Below are 22,360 nucleotides of genomic sequence, written 5' to 3' on the forward strand. Positions count from 1 at the left end.
ACTGCATATGTTTTCTCATGTGCAGTGCTGGAGAAGCCTGCTCCAGCCTTCAGGGAGAATGAAATTCCAAAGGATAGATGTCACAACAGAAAATAATCACCCCATCCATTGTGGAATATCGAAAACTGATATTCCCAGAAAATGCCTTTCTGCATTAGATTAGATTACATCAGGGTCAGCAACCTGCAGCTCTGGAGCCACATATGGCTCTTTCATCCCTCTGCTGCGGCTCCCTGTCACTCAAAATATGTGTCACAACCGCCAATGTGTGACACCTTCCAGCATGTGATTTATTGAGGTTGTCAACCCCCAGTAAGCCAACCATGGATAAATCCAAGAAAAGAAAAGTTTCAGAAGGCAACAGAATGTTTAATTCAACTACGTATGCTAGTTTTGTGGCCTCTCAAGAAATAGTCAGGCATAGGAAGGGTTTTGTGGCTCCCGGGTTTTTCTTTTCTGTGGGAAACAGGTCCAAATGGCTCTTTGAGTGTTTAAGGTTGCAGACGCCTGGATTAGATCATAGGGCCAAATGGTATCATGGCCCAGGACTCAGACTCAGGTGAATCTGTTCATGCTGATCCAAGTAGAATGTCAGCCTCAGCAGAATAACAAATCAGGAGTCATCTGAGGTTGATTAAACACAGGCACCATAAGAACACAGGCAGACTTAGTTCTCATTTCTTAAGCTGCTTGTTCTTTACTTAAAGATGAATGTTAGTTGGCATTGGCTAAAAGAATAGTTAATTCTAGGTATTTGAATTCAGTTTGTTCTCACTCCACCCTCTGAGGGAGGAGAGTGTAACATTTGTTCATTTAAAACCATATCTCATCAGAGTAAAATTGATCTTCCAAGCAAGCTGTTTGAAAGAGGTAATGATTGTGTATGCGGGTGAAATTCATCACCTTTCGTTCAATACCGGGAGGGGTGCATGGGTCCCTTCTATTTTTAATCAATAATGTTCAGATTGTTTATAAATGTACAACTTTTCTTTTAATGTTTTGATACTGACCTCAGTGTAATATTTTCATTGCAGAAAAGTTGGATAGTGAGGGGCTGTTAATGTTTAAAACTATTTCATTCTGACGGAAATTCAGCTGAATCGCCTATTTTCATCACCTCTTCTAAGTGACTAAATGGCGTCAGATGAAGAATCTTAGAATCGTTTTGCACAAAGCTGAATATTATTCCAAGACTTTGTGGTCATTCTGAGGTTGCTTCTCAAACATCTGTAGAATCTGAAATATTGCTGCTATATCGTTCCATCAATGAACAAAGCCAAGAAGAGAGGCTAATAGTGATACCAGTTATCAGAGTTCGCATGGAACAGTGTTATGCTATTGCTTCTATCTCTCTTGTTCTGCTAATTCTTTGAGCAGGTTAGGTTACAGAAAACAAAGACAGGAAATATTTATTTATTATTATTATTATTATTTGGAAAATTTATATTTATTATTCTGAATAATGAATTTATTATTCATTCTGTCAGTAAATCAGAGAGTTTCCTTATTAATAAATTGCGAAAGAGTGATAGATTGCGAGACAATATATTTCTTTATCTTGTTCTGCATTACTGTATAATGGTATAAGGAAATCCTTAAATGAAGCATGCGTGAAGCATTTCTTGCTGAACAGTTAAGGGAGTGATGCCTTTTTCCACACTTATACGGCTGCTTTAGCATCTGTCCTGGCTGATTCCAGACATATTACTTTTTTCCCTCAAACTCCAATACTCAGAAGCTAAAGAACGTTTAGATGTATAACCAGTTTCTTTTTTAAAAAGCTGTATTAAGTGGGAGTGAAACACTTGTTAAGTTAGAGTAGCACAATGTTTTTATACGCTCTGGGAGACTGATTTGTTGTGCAACATCCCTGATATTTTAGCTGCAGGAGAACTACAAGAGGAGTATTTTGGAATTTATGGTGATGAAAGTCTTGAAGCTTACTTGCCAACTGAAGATTAATGCCCTAGATGCAAACCTGTTTTACTATTTGTTTTCTATTAATTGAAGCTAACTTGCCAAATGGCAAATTAGTGTCCTCAAACAAAACTACCATCCCAGCTCTCATCCCATTCTACCTTGGAGATGCCTATCATAATGAAACAAGTTCTAGCAGAAAGGAACAGAAGGCGGATTTCTTGCAAGCAGTCTACAATTGATCCCTTTGTAATAAAAATAAAGGAGAGGGGTAGAAGCTCAGTGAGAGAATGGACATTAGCCAGGAAGAAAAAGTTTTCATGACAGATTTTTAACAGATTTCCAGATTTGTCTTGTGTGCAAAAAAAACCACAAGTTTTTTTTTCAAAAATCAAGAACTCCCTTCTGAATAGACACCTTTAGCTGGCCATTCAAACCTTTTCTTTCTTGGTTGGTTTAAAAAAAACAAAACAAGTTTAGCCTGAGCCTCTAACTATACCAGTAATATTTCATTAAAAGTATCAATGGTTTGATTGATTGTGTGAAGATTTGATTTGTTTTACTATCTCACAGCCCAGTAAGGCCTTCTCCATAAGGCTATTTGAAAGTGTCATTACAAGGTATTCAGTGCCATTCTGATATTCTGCTGTTCTTCGAAAGCTCAATATTGCAAATAGTAATTATATCAAAGCATGTTTATACTTTTTTTTTTATTTTCCAGGAAGAAAGCACTTTTTTTTTCTTAATTTTTTTATTGAGTTTTAAACAGAGATATAAAGACAATACAAAAAATACAAAGACATTACAAAGACAAACGAGTTCCCACCACCAACCTACCCAACACTATACTTTACATATATGTTTTGATCATCATCAGAATATATATTGCTTTATAAGTTAATATATACGTAATACATTGTCAATTCAGATGTTTTAGATTAGAAATAATCTTGCATCTCCTCTTTATTTAGTTGTTTCCGGTTTTATTTTTTCTACCCTATATTCTTTCATCTATATTTGTACTGATTTTCTTTTCCAGCCATTGATACCACTGGTGCCACACAAGATAGAATTCACTTTCTTCTTTATCTTGGAGTTCTAGTGTCAGTCTATCCATTTCGGCACATTCTGTTATCTTTGAGATTAGTTTGTCTTTGGTTGGGAGTTGATCTGATTTCCAATTTTGCGCAAACAGTAACCGTGCTGCTGTCAAGATGTGTATGATGAGGTATTTTGTCTCTTTGTTGTGTTGTGTTGTTATCATTCCAAATAAAAAAAATTCTGGAGTGTTTTCTACTTGTTGGTTTATTATTTCTTCAATGATTTCCTTTGTGTCCTTCCAGTATTGTTGGGCCTTTGTACATTTCCACCAGGCATGGTAGTATGTCCCTTTTTTGTTTTGCACTTCCAACAGCGTGGGGAGGTGTTTGGATATATTTTGGCTAGTCTGGCTGCTGTTAGGTGCCATCTGTAAAACATTTTTATGAGGGTTTCTTTGTAGGGTATGGCTCTTGTCATTTTGATGTTCTGTTTCCACAATTTCTCCCAGTTTGCCAGTTGGATGTTGTGCCCTATGTCCCTGGCCCATCTTATCATATTTTCTTTTACTGTTTCTTCCAGTAATTTATATCTAAGTAAGTAGTTATATAATTTGGTTATCATTTTTTGTTCTGGGCCTTGTAAAATCTTATCCAATTCGTTCAAATTATTCGAGATTCCATATTGCTTTTTGTCTGCTATGTGTCTTGAGTGTATTTGAGTATAGGGCCACCAATCGATATTTATGCCGGAGTTTTGGAGTTGCTGTCTTGAAATGAGTTCGCCTTCATGATTCAGTAAGTCTTGGTACCTCATCATTTTTCCTATTTCGAGAGTGTTCGGGTATATCAATGCTTCCATCGGGGACCACCATTTTGGTATTTTGGTATAGTGAGTTCTCTTAATATCCTGCCAGATCTTGAATAATGAAGCTCGAATTATATGACATTGGAAGTACATGTGTCTCTTATCCGATCCATCCCATAAGAAAGCGTGCCATCCTCTTATTAAGTCAAAGCCTTCTAAATATAAAGTTCTTTTGTTGTCGAGTTCCATCCATTCTTTAATCCAGGTCAATCCTGATGCCTTATAGTAGAGTTCCCAATCTGGTGTTGCTAGGCTTCCTTTGTCCCGTGAATCCTGTAGGGCTTTGATTTTGATTCTGGCCTTCTTTCCCTGCCATATGTAGTTCATTGTTGTTTTGTTGAGGTTCTTAAAGAAATCTCTTCCGGGGTGTATTGGTATCACTTGATATAAATATAGTACTCTTGGTAATATATTCATTTTTATTGAGGCAATTCTGCCCATCACTGAGAGTTGTAATCTACTCCAAATTTCTAAGTCTTTTTTGATTTGTTTTAACAATTTGGTATAATTATCTTCTTTAATTGTAGTTGCTTTTGCTGTCAACCAAATACCTAGGTATTTTATTTTCTTTACTATTTGAAGTCCTAATTCTTGTTCTAATTTCAACTGTTGTGTTTGGGTCATATTCTTCGTCAATACTTTCGTCTTCTGCTTATTTATTTTGAGGCCCGCAACTTCCCCGTATTCCTCTATCATTGTCATCAACCTGGTTCCAGATCGTATTGGGTTTTCCAATATGAAGATCACATCGTCTGCAAAGGCAAGTAATTTATACTCCTCTCCCCGAATCTTAAGGCCTTCCACGTCTTCTTCCTTCCTGATTTCCGTTAGTAAAACTTCCAGTGCCATTATAAATAATAGAGGTGACATGGAGCAACCTTGTCGTACGCCTTTCTGGATGTCAAAAGTTTGTGTCATGTCACCATTTATTGCAATTTTGGCTGTTTGACAGGAATAAATCTTTCTTATCAATTTAATTGATAATTCTCTCCGCAATTCATTAATTCAAGTTGTGATGTAAGAAAGGACCAATTTAAATTATCAAAGGCCTTCTGGGCGTCGAGAGATATTAAAGCTATTTCCTTATCTATTTTCTTATCGTAGTATTCCAGTATATCTATGATCGTTCTCAAGTTATTTTTAATCTGCCTCCTAGGTATGAAGCCGTTTTGGTCTGTATGTATGTATTTATGAATTATTGTTTTAAGTCTCTGCGCTAATATTGACATGAATAGTTTGTAGTCTACATTGAGTAATGAGATGGGTCTGTAATTCCTAACTTGGGTCCGGTCTAAATCTTCTTTGTGTATTAACGTAATAATGGTTTCTGTCCATGATTTTGGGATTTCAGCTGTCAATAATGCTGCGTTGAAGACTTGTAGCAATATTTCGTCTATTTCTTGTTGGGAGTGTTTATAAAATTCAGTAGGAATTCCATCTGATTTGTTTTACTATCTCACAGCCCAGTAAGGCCTTCTCCATAAGGCTATTTGAAAGTGTCATTACAAGGTATTCAGTGCCATTCTGATATTCTGCTGTTCTTCGAAAGCTCAATATTGCAAATAGTAATTATATCAAAGCATGTTTATACTTTTTTTTTATTTTCCAGGAAGAAACACTTTTGGACTTTTATTCATGTAGACTGAGTTTAAACATGACTGAAGAAAATATATTCTATACCCCTGGAAAAGAATATTCCATATGGTCATCTTACATTTTGGAAGAATGTGCAGGCTTTATGGTATATCCCATAACAGTGTTAGCGATATTGATACTATTATATTATCCACTTATTTTTGCATTTTCCTGCTTCTATGCCACTAGTCTAGTACTTCATGTGTGGAAAAAAATTGGTAATTTGCCAGAAGATACCAGTAGCAAACAATGGGATATGCCAAGGAAAATATACGCACTGGTGACAGATTTGCTTGGAAAGATACTGCACAGTAAGTAGGATGTTCTTCATTAATTCTTTAAGGCAGAGTTAAGGAATATATTTTCCCTCATAGACATAATTCCTGGGGCCAATCCTTATCTGCAGTCATTTGTATCTTGGAACCTCATCAGAATGTAGTAGAAAATAAAGGGAAAACTGAGGCTGCATACTGCCAATTTATATCGAATTCACTTTTTAGAAAATGCTTCTGCAATTAGTCAAGAAACTCCCTTAATCTCTGAGGTTGCAGAACTGAATGAAGGAGCTGCCTTAACCTCAATTTAAGAGAATAATTGCAGTACTCCACACAATATCAAGTTTGCTTATGGTCACTCACACACACACACTCACAGCCCAGGTCAATAGCCAAGCTCAAATCATTTTTAACTGAACACTGAGTTATAACTGGTTCTTCGGAATTTGCAGAGACCTGAAGAATTTAAAGTAAGACAAAAACTTTATTGGTTTTGCAATGTAGATTTTCACTTTCTCACATGCACGCAGACATTTGCCACATCCTTCTCAGCTAGCCTGCCAGGTATTAGTCAGAGGGATGGAAGCTACCAATTATAGATAGAAAGTTAACTCAAAGAGTGCACAGGCCTTACTTATGACCCCTTTTATCCCCCAAAGTGTTCGGTTTGTTGCTTCTCAGGACTGGCAGCTATTCTTGCCATGTTCATTTTCAAGTCTAATAGCTGTTGGTGGGTGTAATGTATATAGTTTTGGGGGGAAGTTTAAAAGAACAATAGCACATTGGTGATTGGCTAACTCCCTGGCCGGAGTAGTATATAAAAGGAGCTGTTTTACTGTATGCTTTGCTGGATTCACACTGTGAATTAAAGAGCTGTTATTACTGAAGACCTTGCTTCTGCCTCCTCATTCACCCAACTTAACAGTGGGATTTGGAGAAGGGTTTTCCATGTGCTCAGGCCCAACTTCTTTTGACTGGTTCTGGTGACATTTTTGCACTTGTTTCCTTAAAGACTTAGCTCCTTCTTATCTACTTCCTGGGGATTTTCAAAAATAAACAGGTCAACCATTTGACTGAGATGTTATAAGTTTCATGCTTTGGCAAGGGGGTTGGAGTAGAGGACCTCCAAGATCTCTTCTAGCTCTATGATTCTATGGTTCCATAATCTAGAAGACCTGATTCCTGGCTTTTTGTGCACACTGCTTATGTGCCTGTTTCATCTTTAGTCTCATACGTGCATAATTTTAAAATAATAATAAGATAAACTTTGTGTACTATAAAACTAACCATAAATACCAGAAATATTTGGGTATATACATCTTCATATCATTATATTCCTAAAAATTCAGAATTAGAAAAATAAAAAACAATATATCTTAGGAAAATATTAGGAAAAGTAAAAAAGAAATCAGAGAGGAAATTGCTCAGTACACTGGAGGAACAAGATTTCGTATCTAGCAAAAACACTAGCCAACGTTTTCCCTGATGGGATAGGGAATAGGCCCTGATCTCCCTTGTGTAGGGAAAGGCATGTGCCTCTCATCACCGGTGTAGCAACCCCAAAAATCCCTGGCCTTCTCCCCAGTGCTCTGTTTAATGACTGCAACTTGGAGAGCAGTCATTGAGTGAAGCAGTCATATGGCTTCTCCTATTATAGTCAAAAGAAGACGACTACCTGTAATATCTTTTGTTCTAAGGTTTCAGTTACTTAGAAGCATATTGGCTTTACATTTTATGCTAAGACATAATTTGTCCTGGTTTTGGCCTGGCACAAAATAAACATCCAACCTAGCAATCTGTAGTTCTAGCCTTATTGACAATTAAAATAATTTGAATTTTCTTTCATATGCAAAGCCCAATAACTAGAAGTCTGGCAATAAACAAATTAAGATCAGCAATATTTCTGCTAATCATTGCCTCTACCATGTGCAATTTTTTCTGTGCCTTAATATTAAACACCAAATGTGCTGTTTTAATTTAAATTTGTTTTTTCCAAATTGTACTTAGGCTGATAATCATTACCATTAACTAGACCTTTGGATAAAGCTGGAAGAAGCTATCTGAAGCCCATACATTCTATATGTTTGTAAGAATTTTGAAAAGTGTCAACAAAATGCCAAAACTGTCTTTTTAAAAATGAGGTTATAAAATGGACAAAATCTCTGAAGACAAAGATATTTGTGGGAAAGGATTGATGTCACTAAGTAACATGAATCTAAGTAATTTATAGGAAACTAGACTGAATGTGTGGGATCACAAAGCAGTAACACTGATTTCTCAGAAGATTCTAATTTTTTTCATTTTTCATTTTTTTATTTTGAGGATCAATGTGATAGTTCCAAAAAGCACATTTGATTTAAAATGTTTAGCTTGATAAGAAAAATATGCCATTTTTTTATATGATCTTCTATAGGAAATTCTTCTGGAAAAAAACTGAAGCCATGTCATTGTTCTCCCATTAACAGGTTATGAGATTTCTGGACTAGAAAATTTACCCGAAGGACCAGCGATTCTTGTATATTATCATGGAGCCTTTCCAATTGACTATCACTGTTTTGTAATAAGGTTGTATAGACTCACTGGGAGATTCTGCTATTCCGTGGTAGACCATGTTATCTCGCTTTTACCAGGTAAAAAATTACTATGTTTAGGGTTTTTTTAGGGGGAAGGTTAATAAAATTGATTCACTAACCTGTGAAGTCCAATTTTTCTTCTTCAAACTCTTGTTTTGAGTTTTTTATTTTTATTTATTTATTTGTCAAGCATGTATAAGATAACAGATATAACAGATATACCTGGAGGAAACATCTTATCTAGATCCGTTCCAGTCGGGTTTCCGTGCTCGGAAACGGCATTGGTCACATTGATCAATGATCTCTGGAGGGGTCGGGACAGGGGTCACTCCTCTGTTCTGGCCCTGTTAGACCTCTCAGCAGCTTTTGATACCATCGACCATGGTATTATGCTGCACCGGTTGGAGGAGTTGGGGATGGGGGGCACCGTGCTACGGTGGTTCTCCTCCTTTCTCTCAGACCGGTCGCAGTTCGTGTTGGCAGGGGGGCAGAGATCGACCTCAAGGCCTCTTATATGTGGAGTGCCTCAGGGGTCGGTCCTCTCGCCCCTTCTGTTCAACATTTATGTGAAGCCGCTGGGTGAGATCATCCGTGGCTTTGGGATGAAGTACCATCAGTACACTGATGACACCCAGCTGTACATCTCCACCCCAGGCCACCCCAACGATGCCCTTGAAGTGATGTCCCGATGCCTGGAGGCTGTGCGGATCTGGATGGGGAGGAACAGGCTCAAGCTCAACTCTTCCAAGACTGAGTGGCTGTGATTCCCGGCATCCCAATATAGTCAGCAGGTGGTCTTGAGAATATTATCTGGGAGGAGTTTGATCCTGTGGCTCCCGAGGATGTGAACACGGTTCTGGGTAAGATTAGTGCCGCCACGTGTTTATTGGACCCGTGTCCCTCCTGGTTGGTACTGGCCTCCCGGGAGGTTACACAAGGCTGGCTCCAGGAGATTATAACTGCTTCTCTGAGTGAGGGCGCCTTTCCCACCGCCTTGAAAGAGGCGGTGGTGAGACCCTCCTCAAGAAGCCTTCCCTGGACCCGGCTGAATTAGCTAACTACTGTCCGGTCTCCAATCTTCGTTTTGTGGCGAAGGTTGTCGAGAGTGTGGTGGCACGACAACTGCCCAGGCACCTGGATGAAGCTATCTATCTAGACCCGTGCCAGTCGGGCTTCAGGCAGGGGCACAGCACAGAAACGGCATTGGTCGCGTTGGTGGATGATCTCTGGAGGGCTCGGGACAGGGGTTGCTCCTCTGTCCTAGTCCTATTAGATCTTTCAGCGGCTTTTGATACCATCGACCATGGTATCATGCTGTAGCGGTTGAGAGGGTTAGGAATAGGGGGCACCGTTCTGCGATGGTTCTCCTCCTTCCTCTCCGACCGCTCGCAGTTTGTGTTGGCAGGGGGGCAGAGGTCGACCTCAAGGCGTCTCGCATGGGGAGTGCCACAAGGGTCAGTCCTCTCGCCCCTTCTGTTCAACATTTATGTGAAGCCGCTGGGTGAGATCATCCGTGGTTTTGGGGTGAAGTGTCATCTGTACGCTGATGACACTCAGCTCTACATCTCCACCCCAGACCACCCCAACGATGCCCTTGATGTGAGGTCTCGCTGCCTGGAGGCCGTGCGGGTCTGGATGGGGAGGAACAGGCTCAGACTCAACCCATCCAAGACCGAGTGGCTGTGGCTGCCGGTGTCCCGATATAGTCAGCAGGTGCCATTGCTGACTATTGGGGGTGAATCTTTGCCCCCCACAGAGAGGGCTCGCAATCTGGGTGTCCTCCTGGATGCACGGCTGTCTTTAGAAGAGCACATGACAGCCGTGGCCAGGGGGGCCTTTTATCAGGTTCGCCTGATCCGCCAGTTGCAGCCCTTTCTGGACCGGGACGCCTTGCGCACAGTCACTCATGCCCTTGTCACCTCCCGGCTGGACTATTGTAATGCTCTCTACATGGGGCTCCCCTTGAAGAGCACTCGGAGGCTCCAACTGGTCCAGAATGCGGCCACGCGGGTGGTTATGGGCGCAACCCGTTGTGCCCACGTGACACCCCTCCTGCGCGAGCTGCACTGGCTCCCAGTGGTCTTCCGGGTGCGATTCAAGGTGTTGGTTACCACCTTTAAAGCGCTCCATGGCATAGAACCCGGGTACCTTTGAGACCGTCTTCTGCCACCAATAGCCTCCCACCGACCAGTCTGCTCCCACAGAGAGGGTCTCCTCAGGGTGCCATCAGCCAAGTTATGTCGGCTGGTGATGCCCAGGGGGAGGGCCTTCTCTGTGGGAGCCCCAGCCCTGTGGAATGAACTGCCCCCGGAAATACGTAAGATCTCCGACCTCCGGGTGTTTCGTTGCGCATTGAAGACCCTGTTGTTCCGCCAGGCCGGGCTATCAACATAATAATTTTAATTGGGGTATTTTAAATTTTTGGGGTTTTAATCCGGCCAAATTTATTTAATTATTTTAATTTTTAATCATTGTTGTGTCTTGTGTTTTTAAACTGGCTGTACACCGCCCTGAGTCCTTTGGGAGAAGGGCGGTATAGAAATAAATTTATTTATTTATTTATTTATCCCGATATAGTCAGTTGACTCCATCACTGACTATTGGGGGCGAGTCTTTGGCCCCTTCGGAGAGGGCTTGCAATCTGGGAGTCGTCCTGGATACGCAGCTGTCCTTGGAGGAACATCTGACGGCTGTTGCCAGGGGGACTTTTTGTCAGGTTCGCCTGATCCGCCAGCTGCGGTCCTTTCTTGATTGGGATGCCCTGTGCTCAGTCACTCATGCCCTTGTCACCTCTCGCCTGGACTACTGCAACGCTCTCTACATGGGGCTCCCCTTGAAGGGCACCCGGAGGCTCCAACTGGTCCAGAATGCGGCAGCGCAGGTAGTCACGGGTGCTACCTGGCACTCCCATATAACATGCAGTGCAGCTCCTGGGTGAGCTGCACTGGCTCCCAGTGGTCTTCCGGGTGCACTTCAAGGTGTTGGTTATCACCTTTAAAGCGCTCCATGCCATAGGACCTAGTTATCTTCGAGACCGCCTGCTGCCACTGACGGCCTCCCATCGACCTGTGCGCTCCCATAGAGAGGGCTGCCTTGGGGTGCCATCAGCCAAACAATGCTGCCCCCAGAGATAAGGAGAATCCAAGACCTCGGTGCCTTCCGCCGTGCCCTTAAAACTTTCTTTTTCCAGCAAGCCGGGCTGGCCTAACACTTTTTAAATGTTTTAATTGGTTTGTTACTGTTTTTAATTATGGGGCCAAATTTATATATATCTTTTAATGATATTTTAATATTTGTACTCTATGTTTTTATGTGGCTGTACACCGCCCTGAGTCCTTAGGGAGAAGGGCGGTATACAAATTCAAAAATAAAATAAATAAATAAAATAAATAAGTATAAACATGATTATGAATACGGGAAATGGATAAGAATAAATGGGGATATTAGGACAGGTACCGTAGGCATGTTGGTGCACTTATGCACGCCCTTTACAGACCTCTTAGGAATGGGTCGAGGTCAACAGTAGACAGTCTAAGGTTAAAGTTATGGGGGTTTGGGGATGTAACAACAGAGTCAGGTAGTGCATTCCAGGCATTGATCACTCTGTTGCTGAAATTGTATTTTCTGCAATTGAGTTTGGAGCGCTTTACCTTAAGTTTGTATCTATTGTGTGCTTGTGTATTATTGTGGTTGAAGATGAAGTAGACATTGACAAGTAGGACATTGCAGCAGATAATTTTGTGTACTACACTTAGGTCAGACCGAAGGCGACGTAGTTCTAAGTTGTCTAAGCCCAAAATTTCAAGCCTGGTGGCATAAGGTATTCTTTTGTGAGCAGAAGAGTGGAGGACTCTTCTCATGAAATATCTCTGGACTCGCTCAATTGTATTAATGTCTGATATGCAGTGCAGGTTCCAGACAGATGATGTTATGTCATGATGGAAATACATGCATTCTGTTTTCTTTTACAAGCAAGAACAGAATGATGTCTGATATGCAGTGCAGGTTCCAGACAGATGATGTTATGTCATGATGGAAATACATGCATTCTGTTTTCTTTTACAAGCAAGAACAAGATCTTAGGTCTGCTTTTGCAGGACTAAAACTATTCCTTTCCGTTAATCACTGTGATTGTTCTACAAGAGAAAGGTGTATGAACGTTCTGAAACAAGGGCACTTACTTGGAGTTGCACCAGGAGGCGTACGAGAGCAAAACTATGGAAATCGCCAGTATAAAGTAATATGGAGAAAACGTAAAGGATTTGCTCACATAGCTCTAGATACCAAAGTGGTAAGCCATTTGTCTTCACATCTTTTTCCTAGTGGTCTTTTAAAGTGGAATATGCATTTATAAATATCATCTATTTATTTTTAAGCTATTTGCTAATGCACAGGAGAATGCATACAACCACAAATCAGATTGGCCAGGCCAAGAAAAGGAAAATCTTGTTTTTTTCAGTTCATATAATTCAAATCACTTTTTTATTTTCATCATTTTATTATGCTAAACTATTTAAGACAATGAAAGTATAAATGCATACATTATACATTATGTAGTCATGCATACAAATAGCATAGCTACAAAAGTAGTGAAAATAAAAGTAAAAATTAAAATAGGAAGGAAGAGTTTTCTTTCCTTTTGTTCTAGTAAAAATTTGTCTATCCAACCCTTAGCAATCCATACAATGGCATCAACTATTAGATATGAAAGGCAGTGCACAGGAAAACAAAGCATATGACTTACCCATCCGTGCCAAATTTGACTGTAATAAAAAGTATGCTCCTCTTACCACCTCTCCTGAAAAACAAGTGAAAAAAATAAAATGATAAATAATACAAGTGTCATAAAATTAGAAATAAAATCATTACCCTATAAAACTTAAAAATGATGCTGTTCTCCTCCACTCCCCAGCATAAAACATAAAATATATCTCTTTCAAGAGTGAAGTCTCGATCCGGTCATAGATAGGTACAATCACTTAATTTTTTTTAAAAAAAAGCTCCGTTCAGAATTTTCCATTACATCTTTTAGATTTAAAAATCAAAACATAAGAATTTTTTAACATAAATTCTAGTATCTTGTTCAGAACCATTCTATTATATCACCACCAATTTAATTTCCAAGTACAAGCTTAATTCATTGTTATGCCCATTTATAAATTCAATTATTTCTGGTTCTTTTCCAAGCTCCCTTCATTACGCCGTTTAACGTCAATATCAAAACATAAACAAAAAATATTCTAACTTCTTGGTCTGATTATTTACCTTACAATTTTCACCACACATCTTAATTTCAGATTAAGTACAGCTCTATTTTTTATTTCAATTTATAAATCAAAGTTCTATCTATATTTCTTAATCTCTAGACTCCATCAAATCTTTAAATCTTAAACTTTATCAGTTTACCTTTAGTTTTACATATTACATATATTACACAAATTTATCTCAAAATCTATATCCTCCTCCATATCTCCTCTTGTTGTTTGGTTGATTTACAGCATATTATTGTTTTGGCTGATTTACAGCATATTCTCCATACCTCCAGCTTTTGTTTGGCTGATTTTCAGCATGCTTTATTTTGGCTGATTTCCAGTATAATCACCTCCATACCTCCACCCATTGTTGGCTGATTTCCAGCATATTGTGTTTTGGCTGATTTCCAGCATAATCTCCTCCAAACCTCCCACTATTATTTGGCTGATTTCCAGCATGTTTTTTTTTTGGTTGATTTCCAGCATCTTCTCCTCCAAATCTCCTTCTCTTATTTGGCTGGTATTACCAGCATGCTTTCCTCCATGCCTACATCTTTTATTTTGGCTGTTTTATTTTAATTAATTCACAACATATTGCATAAATTGCTTTTTCAACACATTCTCCCACAATTTTTAATTCAATATAAATTTTAACAGATATCTTCTCACATATTTTCTCCTGGATTATAAATTTCCTCTAAAATCATCTCTCTTCATATTTATTTTAAATTCATTTAAGCATTCAAAGATTTAAAAAATCATATTCTCATTCAATCATTTGTAATCTAATTTCATGACCAAATATGTGTATTTGTAAAGTGAAATTTATGACTTTAATTGCACGAGCTGCACCGCTCCCGGTGGTCTTCTGGGTGCGCTTCAAGCTGTTGGTTCTCACCTTTAAAGTGCTCCATGGCTTAGGGCCAGGGTATTTACGAGACCGCCTTCTGCTACCAATAACGTCCTACCGGCCAATACGCTCTCACAGAGAGGGCCTCCTCAGGGTGCCATCGGTCAAGCAATGTCGGCTGATGGCCTCCAGGGGGAGGGCCTTCTCTGTGGAAGCACCCACCCTCTGGAACGAGCTACCTCCCGGAATACGACTGATCCCAGATCTCCGCACTTTCCGTAAGGCCCTGAAGACGTTTTTATTTCAGCAAGCCGGCCTGGCCTGAATAGGTTTTATGAGTTAGTTTTTTTTAATTGTATAGCTTGGGGTTTTAAATTGGGAGACCGATTAATTTAATTTATTTTTAGTCATCTTAACTTTTATATTGTATGTTTTTTAATTTTCGGCTGTTCACCACCCTGAGTCCCTTCGGGGAGAAGGGCGGTATATAAATTAAATAAATAATAATAATAATAATAATAAAATTTAAAGGGAATGGAAGTAAAAAAGGAAGAAAGGAAATAAAAAGGGAGAAAAGAGAGAAAATAAAAATAAAATGCAAAGAAAATAGCAAAAGAAAGAAAAGAAAAAAAACAAAGCGAAAAAAATACCTCATATCAATCCAACTATTAAATCTATGGATAACTCTTATTGAAATTCAAAATTTTATTTAAGCATTAAAACATTTAAGAAATCAAATTTTCTTTTTTATTGCAAAAGTTTTACAATTATATTTTCACCCCTTTCCCCCCCCACCTCCCCCCCCAGACTTCCCAACCTCCCTAACCCTCCCTAACTCTCCCCTCCCCCCAGACTTCCCTATAATATACTCATACTCATAAAAAACCCTTAATATAACACTTATATATAAACTTGAACCCCTCCCTCCCCTGTATAATTTTTTTCTTTACCTCATTACATTAAAATATTTCCAATACATTATTTTCAAATAAAAGCTATTTGATACTTTCTAGTTTGATATTTGTTCTGAACATATTCTATCCACTTTTTCCATTCCCATTCATAAGTCTCTTGTGAACAATCTTTTAAATATGCTGAAATCTTCGCCATCTCTGCAAAACTGGCCATCTTCAAAGTCCATTCCTCGATAGTGGGCAAAGCTTCATTCTTCCAGTATTTACCTATCAACAATCTTGCTGCTGTTATCATATACAATATCAATTTTGTTTCACCCAATGTAAAACCCTTAACTATACCCAATAAAAACAGTTGTGGAGAAAATTGAATTTTTTTCTTCAAAACATTCTGCATGACCCACCAAATTTTTATCCAAAAAGTCTTAACTTTCCTACAGGTCCACCAAACATGATAATACGTAGCATCCAAACATTCACATCTCCAACATTTTGGCTGAACATTAGGGTACATACATGACAACTTTTTGGGATCTAAATGCCATCTATAAAACATTTTATAGAAATTTTCCCTCAGGTTCTGCGACTGTGTAAATTTAACATTCTGAACCCAAATTTTTTCCCATGTTTCCAACATCACTGGTTCTTCAAAATTTTGTGCCCACTTAATCATACAATCTTTAACTAATTCAGTTTCTGAGTCCCTTTCTAGCAAAACATTATAAAGCCTTTTAATATGCATTGGACCTTTCTCTCTTATATGTCTAACCAATTCTTCCTCATGCAACATAATACCAGTTTTTTGGTCCTCTTTCCATCTCAATTGTAATTGATTATATTGTAACCAAGTTAAATTAATCCCTTCGTCCAACAGTGTCTGCAATGTCTTCAGCTGCCATCTACCCGCATCTGTAAAAAGAACCTCTTTGTATAAAAACCCCCCGAGTGACATTATATTTGTATTCCACAAAGTATGACCAAGATCCAGCCATAGCGGTATTTTGTAATCCCATTTGAGTCGATGCTTCTTCCAAACTCTCATCAAAGAGTCTCTAAGTATATGACTTTTAAATACTTTATCAACTTTGTCATCATAAAATAAGTAAGCGTGCCATCCAAATTCAAGATCAAAACTTTCTGCATTCAATATTCCAGCCTTTTTACTTCCAAACCAATCACTTGTTAAGGTTAAAGCTGCTGCATCATAATATAGCTGTAGGTTTGGAAGTTTAAGACCTCCTCTTTCTGGAACATCTTGCATAATTTTCAATTTCACTCTCGGCTTCTTCTCGTTCCAGACGAACTTATTCACTCCAGATTGCCAAACTTTCAATTGTTTATCACTTTTAAGCACCGGAATCATTTGAAACAAAAAAAGAAATCTTGGCAAAATATTCATCTTAACTGCTGCTATTCTTCCAAGTAGAGACAGCTGCAGTTTTTTCCAAGTCTCCATATCTTTCTGCACCTCTCGCCACAACACCTCATAGTTATTTTGAAACAATTTCATGTTTGATTCTGCAACCTGAACTCCTAGATATTTTACCTTAGGTACAGTCTCAAAACCTGCCCTCCTTTCAAGCTCATGTTTGCAATCTTGTGTCATGTTTTTAGCTATCATTTTAGTCTTTTTTGGATTCAATCTAAAACCTGAAACTTTACCATAATCTTGTATAATGTCCTTCATCAAGATTATTGATTCCATTGGTTGTGATAGGGTAACAACCAGATCATCTGCAAATGCCTTTATTCTGTAATCCTCTTGCCTAATCTTTATACCTTTCAAGATATTAGAGTCCCATATTGTATTTAGCAAGACTTCTAGTGTTAAAATAAATAAAAGTGGGGACAGCGGGCATCCCTGTCTTGTTCCTTTTTCAATTTTAAACTCTGTTGTCAGACTTCCATTAATAATGATCTGTGCCTTTTGCTCTTGATAAATTGCCGAAATCGCCTGTATAAATTGATCCCCAAAGTCCATCTTTTTCAAAGTCTTTAATAGAAAATTCCAATCCACTCTATCAAAGGCCTTCTCTGCATCCAAAAAGACCAGCACTGCAGGGATCTGTTTATTCTTCTCAAGATATTCCAATAAATCTATTACTTGCCTTACATTGTCCTTCATATATCTGCCCTCGATAAATCCCGCTTGATCATCATGAATCACCTTTTGAATTACTGGCATCAACCTGTTGGCTAGTACTTTCGCAAAAATTTTATAATCTGTATTCAAAAGAGATATTGGTCTATAGTTCTCTGGTTTTTTAGGACCGATTTGTTCTTTTGGTATCAAAGATATGTAAGCTGTTGTCCATGATGGGGGTATTTTACCCCCTTGCTGAATATTGCAAAATAAATCTCTAAGTTGTTCCACCATTTCAGCTTGCAAAGTTTTGTAATACACTGCAGTCAAACCATCCGTGCCAGGAGCTTTGGCTGTTTTTAACTGTTTAATTGCTACTATTATCTCCTCCTCTGTTATAGGATAATTCATTCTTTCCTTTTGTAAGAAATCAAATTTTCATTCAATCATTTGTAGTCTTATTTCATAGCCAAATTAATTTATGTATATTTATATAGTCAAATTTAAAAGGAATGAAAATAAAAAGACTCCTATCAGTATTCAAATTTCAAATAGGCATTAAACATTGCATGTCCATTTTAATCAGAGTGTATTATTTTTATTATCTTGCTACCCATTATATTCCATTTCTTCTTTTTCCAATCTGTCCGAAGAAAAGCTCCTTTTCAATTTCCCTGTTATCAGAGTTAAAAATTCTATAAAGTTTATTTCTTTTGTAGTATCAGTTCTTTGTATAATATCATCGTCTCTTCTTTTGTTGCCACGCCCTTCTTTTGTTGCTGCGCCTATTAATTCAGTTTTAAATTGTTCCATTTTATTTCTTCTTTCTTTTCATCAATAAAGTCTCCAATAGACAGATTGGATATCTCCAAAATCAAGGCTCCTTGGTTGTTTCCAAAAGAATCCAATTTAAATAGCAAGACACATAGTTTCTCTTTCAGCCGCTTGCAATCAACAATTTGCACTTTCACTTCGTCTCAGCTATCCTCCATTTTGTCCATTATAAAGTTCCTCTTGTCTTTTCTCCTTGCTTTAAAAAAATTCCTGTTTATCACTTCTTCCCTCTTTCTCTTTTCAGAAATAATCCATTCCCATTTAGAAAAAAGGGATTTTCAAATTTTTATAACTTTCCAAGAACGATCATTCGTAGTGAGTTAGTAATCACAATGATTCATTAAAGGGTCCTTTCCTCCTGTAAATTATTTTGCTAGGTCTTCTTGCCCCAATAGCCTGTAGCCGCTAATTAAGCTAGGGACTCACTTGTAAGTATCCAAAATTTTAAACGCTGTTCCTGCCTGGGTTGAATCTCACTTATCTGGCTTCTGAACTCTTCGCTCTTTCTCACTTTTTTTTCCCACCTTCTTTCTCACAATGCTTTCCCGGTTGGCCCCTGCTTTGAGGCAGCCGCCATGGCTGCCGCTTCCCCGCCACTGGCTTCATAGGGCTTCCTCCGGCCCCAAGGAACCCGTCCGTTCCTCTCAGCCATCCAAGGGGTCCCTCTCTCTCCCCCTGTCCCTACAGGACAGGGTAGGTCCACAGGCCTGTTGGCGGCGGCTCGACAGTCGGGGTTTTTGCGGGGCTCATCAGTTGGCTGCACCAACTGGAAGTCCCAGTTTATCAATATAACCTTTTAATTGATGTATTGTTTGGACGTATGTCCAAACAATACATTTCATTCCTTTCATGTAGTGTAACTAAAAGAATTTTATTATTTGTTTTTTTATTTCTTCTAGCCAATCATTCCTTTGTTTACACAAAATATTAGAGAAGGATATATGACATATGTAAATATAAGTAAGTAAAACTTTCTGTATTCTTGGGAATGTTATTTATTTAAGATTATAAATTTATACATCTGCATCTTTGCTTACCATGTTTAATTTGAATGATTCAAGCAAGAATAGCTAAATCTGAGTTCTAAGTAAAGTAAAAATCTAATTGGGGTACATTAATTTGGGATTATTTTCATTTTATTGCTAGGAAAACTGTTTAAGAGGTGGTACGTATGAGTTTTATCCTAGAATGAGAAAAGACTGTATATGCTCTATCTTCAGATAACGTCAGGGTCGGTGGGCGGAGCCTCCCACCGGTTTTACTACCGGTTCTATAGAACCAATGTGAACCGGAGGCAACCCACCACTGATACATGCATAGATATTCCAGTATGCCAGAGCTTTGGTGGAAAAACTGATTTAATACATTTCCCATAACTGATGCCATGTCATGGGATTGCAAGGCACAGGGATGACCCAGAAATTATGGAAATTCAGCAAAGTTATCCATATTCTGTAAATGAATTGGTATTTATCCTGGAAAGTCTGCCTGTCTTGTCTGTTTATCTGTCTACTTATCTATCAGCCTGCTGTCTGTCAGGCTAATTGTATTTGTGCGTCTATTTATATGTCAGGATTGGCTTGCTTCTCCTAATTCTATTTTTTTCACAACTTTTGAATCTAAATTGAATTTTGCAAACTGTAAGGCTCCAAACATGATGGCTTATTTTCTTGTTTCTGTATACTGCAAACATTTTCCATAGTTGATTCCAGTGCTGGTAATAATTATTTAAATATAAGCTGCTAACAAAGTCAAATATGAAACTTTTGGCGATCTGCTAATATGCATATCTGAGATTTTCTAAAACTTGTACCCAGGAGCAATGAGATGGTTATATGAGCGAAACCGATGGTTACCCTTTCCAATGTGTGGAATGTTTCCAGTTAAACTTATAACCCATATTGGAAAACCAATTCCATATGATCCAGATACAACTCCTGAAAAATTAGCTGAAAAGGTAAGTGTATTTCTATTGTAAGGGGAAAATATCCATTCAAATTAAAACTTCATTCTTTATGAAATTATAAGCTCTATAATAACTATTTGCAAACAGTTATTGAAATACATTAATTAGATGTGCATAAATATTGTTGAGTGTTTGGTACATAAGTGTCAATGTAAGATTATCATCCACCCAGACCTTACTGGTTAAACAGCACTTATTCAAGCTACAGAATATGATTAACAGCATGCATAAATGAAAATACCCATCAAATATATATCACACTAAAGCTTCACCATAGAGGGCTCAACCTCTTCTTACCCAATAAGTTTATATTTTCAAGTAAAAGGTGAATTCATCCAATTATAGTTTATTCAACAAACCACAGTTAGGAGCAAATTAAATAAGAGGCATCAATATGCCTTCTGCTTTTTAATGATACTACTGTGTGCAGCAGACAGTTTAGCCTAGGTCAGAATAAGACAATATAGAAGAAGGCTTGAACAACATCTCCAGCCATACTGCAGAATTCCAACTCTTCTACAGGGCCATTTCTAAGAAGGAGAAAGGGATGAAAGTTTGTGTTTTCATGATGCAAAGGAGGGACTTTTTTAAACTAGACATTGCTGGAAATGTTCAACTCCATTTACCATGGTCTTATTCTGACTCCTATGAATTTACTCTTGGTTACAGTATGCAATAGACTGTAGATCTTTTGCGTACTGTTCTGCAGACAGTATGCAAAAGATACAGATAGTTGTACACCATATATTTACAGATTTATAGGAAAATGTGATTTATCTGATTATGAATGGTATAGCATGAGTAGGAAGAGACAAAAAAAATATTTTCCATTAGATAAAATCAAAGATAACATTGGTTTTCAAATGTATGTTAATGACTGTAATGAACAGCAAGTTAGAATTATATATACATACATACATACATACATACATACATACATACATACATATATATATATATATATATATATATATATATATATATGTGGCGTGTTCAATTAAAGAGTCCATATACTTTATATTTATTTCCAGAATGTTCTTGTAATAGTTCCTGAACCATAAATCTAAATTAAATTTTTTTTTTCTTTTTTCTGCCCCATTCCATCCCACCTCATGCCACTCCACTGCTCCAACAGACTCAAAGGGCAATAGAAGATTTACGGGACAAACACCAGAAAATCCCAGGAAGCATACTGCATGCTCTTAAGCAACGCTTTGAAGCACATAACAAAGATAAATAGTCATATAACATCAACAATCTCTGTGGATAATATATGTATATATGTAACTAATATATGTGTATGTGTAGTGCATGCATTCCATCAGGCACTTTTTGAAAACAAAATGTTGGGGAAAGATTGAGATGGGGTGAAAACATTTATTTCTTCAATGTGTTTAAATCTCCAACACCAGATTAAATTGCATCCTAAAATACCAAAAGCATTCCATTATTTTTTTTTCCAAACCCTTATGAATTATGTTTGCGAAATCCTGGTGAACTGGCAGATGACTGGATAAGACCAACTGTTATTCTAATCTTCAAAAAGGAGAAAAAGGAAACACAGCAAGATATAGACCAGTTACTCTGATGTAGATACTCTGAAAAAATTAAGAGTGTATAGTGCTATCATAAAAAGATTTATCCTTAAACACTTTGAAAACAATTACTAGAATCTTGTCTTGCCTTATGTAATATTTTTTAGATAGCTTCTTTAGTAGACTGTAGGAATTTTGTGAAGTTAGTATGTCTTGCTTTTCAGTAATGGGATTCAAATCCTGTCGCTACGGTTCGCTAGTGGATGTGCGCGCACTCGTGCGTGATGTTTCTGCGCATGCAGAGAAGCTTCTGCGCATGTGCAGAGATGTTCGGGCGAGTGGGCAGAGCCTCTCACCGCCACTGCTACCAGTTCCCCCAATCCGGGGCAAATCGGTAGCAATCCACCGCTGTTGCTTTCTTTACAAAGCAGTTGACAAGAGTATTTTATTCTGTGCAGCAGGATATTAGTGTATAGGTTGCGTGATGATAAATTGAGTGCACTGCTGACTTGAAAATTATCCTCAAAGAGTGATCATAGTTCATCAAATACTGAGCATCACACAATATTCAGTTGTGAATCCTGTACTATTCAACAATTTAATTAAGAACTTATAGGACGA

At 38.1% G+C, this 22,360-nt stretch overlaps 1 protein-coding gene across 1 annotated transcript; it reads left to right on the top strand.

Annotated features, from left to right (window-relative positions):
- The first annotated feature begins 783 nt into the window (after window positions 1–783).
- LOC117672390 (DGAT1/2-independent enzyme synthesizing storage lipids-like) lies at window positions 784–21,643 on the top strand. The gene is made up of 7 exons (XM_087890562.1): window positions 784–870; window positions 5,432–5,768; window positions 8,198–8,362; window positions 12,403–12,596; window positions 19,138–19,198; window positions 20,056–20,195; window positions 21,340–21,643. Exons 2-7 carry the CDS (start codon window positions 5,477–5,479, stop codon window positions 21,442–21,444), a joined length of 957 nt encoding a protein of 318 aa, XP_087746688.1. The 5' UTR covers window positions 784–870; window positions 5,432–5,476; the 3' UTR covers window positions 21,445–21,643.
- Window positions 21,644–22,360: the final 717 nt, after the last annotated feature.

Source organism: Pantherophis guttatus, chromosome 3 (assembly GCF_059756535.1).
Source record: "Pantherophis guttatus breed Tessera chromosome 3, ASM5975653v1, whole genome shotgun sequence".
Taxonomy (NCBI): Eukaryota; Metazoa; Chordata; class Lepidosauria; order Squamata; family Colubridae; genus Pantherophis; species Pantherophis guttatus.

What these genes read in the sequence shown, in the direction of transcription:
- LOC117672390 (XM_087890562.1), top strand. Translation starts at nt 5,477, where the DNA reads ATGACTGAAGAAAATATATTCTATACCCCTGGAAAAGAATATTCCATA. An exon ending in GCTTGGAAAGATACTGCACA is followed by an intron (nt 5,769 to 8,197) that starts GTAAGTAGGATG and finishes TCCCATTAACAG; the next exon opens with GTTATGAGATTTCTGGACTA. An exon ending in TATGACATATGTAAATATAA is followed by an intron (nt 19,199 to 20,055) that starts GTAAGTAAAACT and finishes ACTTGTACCCAG; the next exon opens with GAGCAATGAGATGGTTATAT.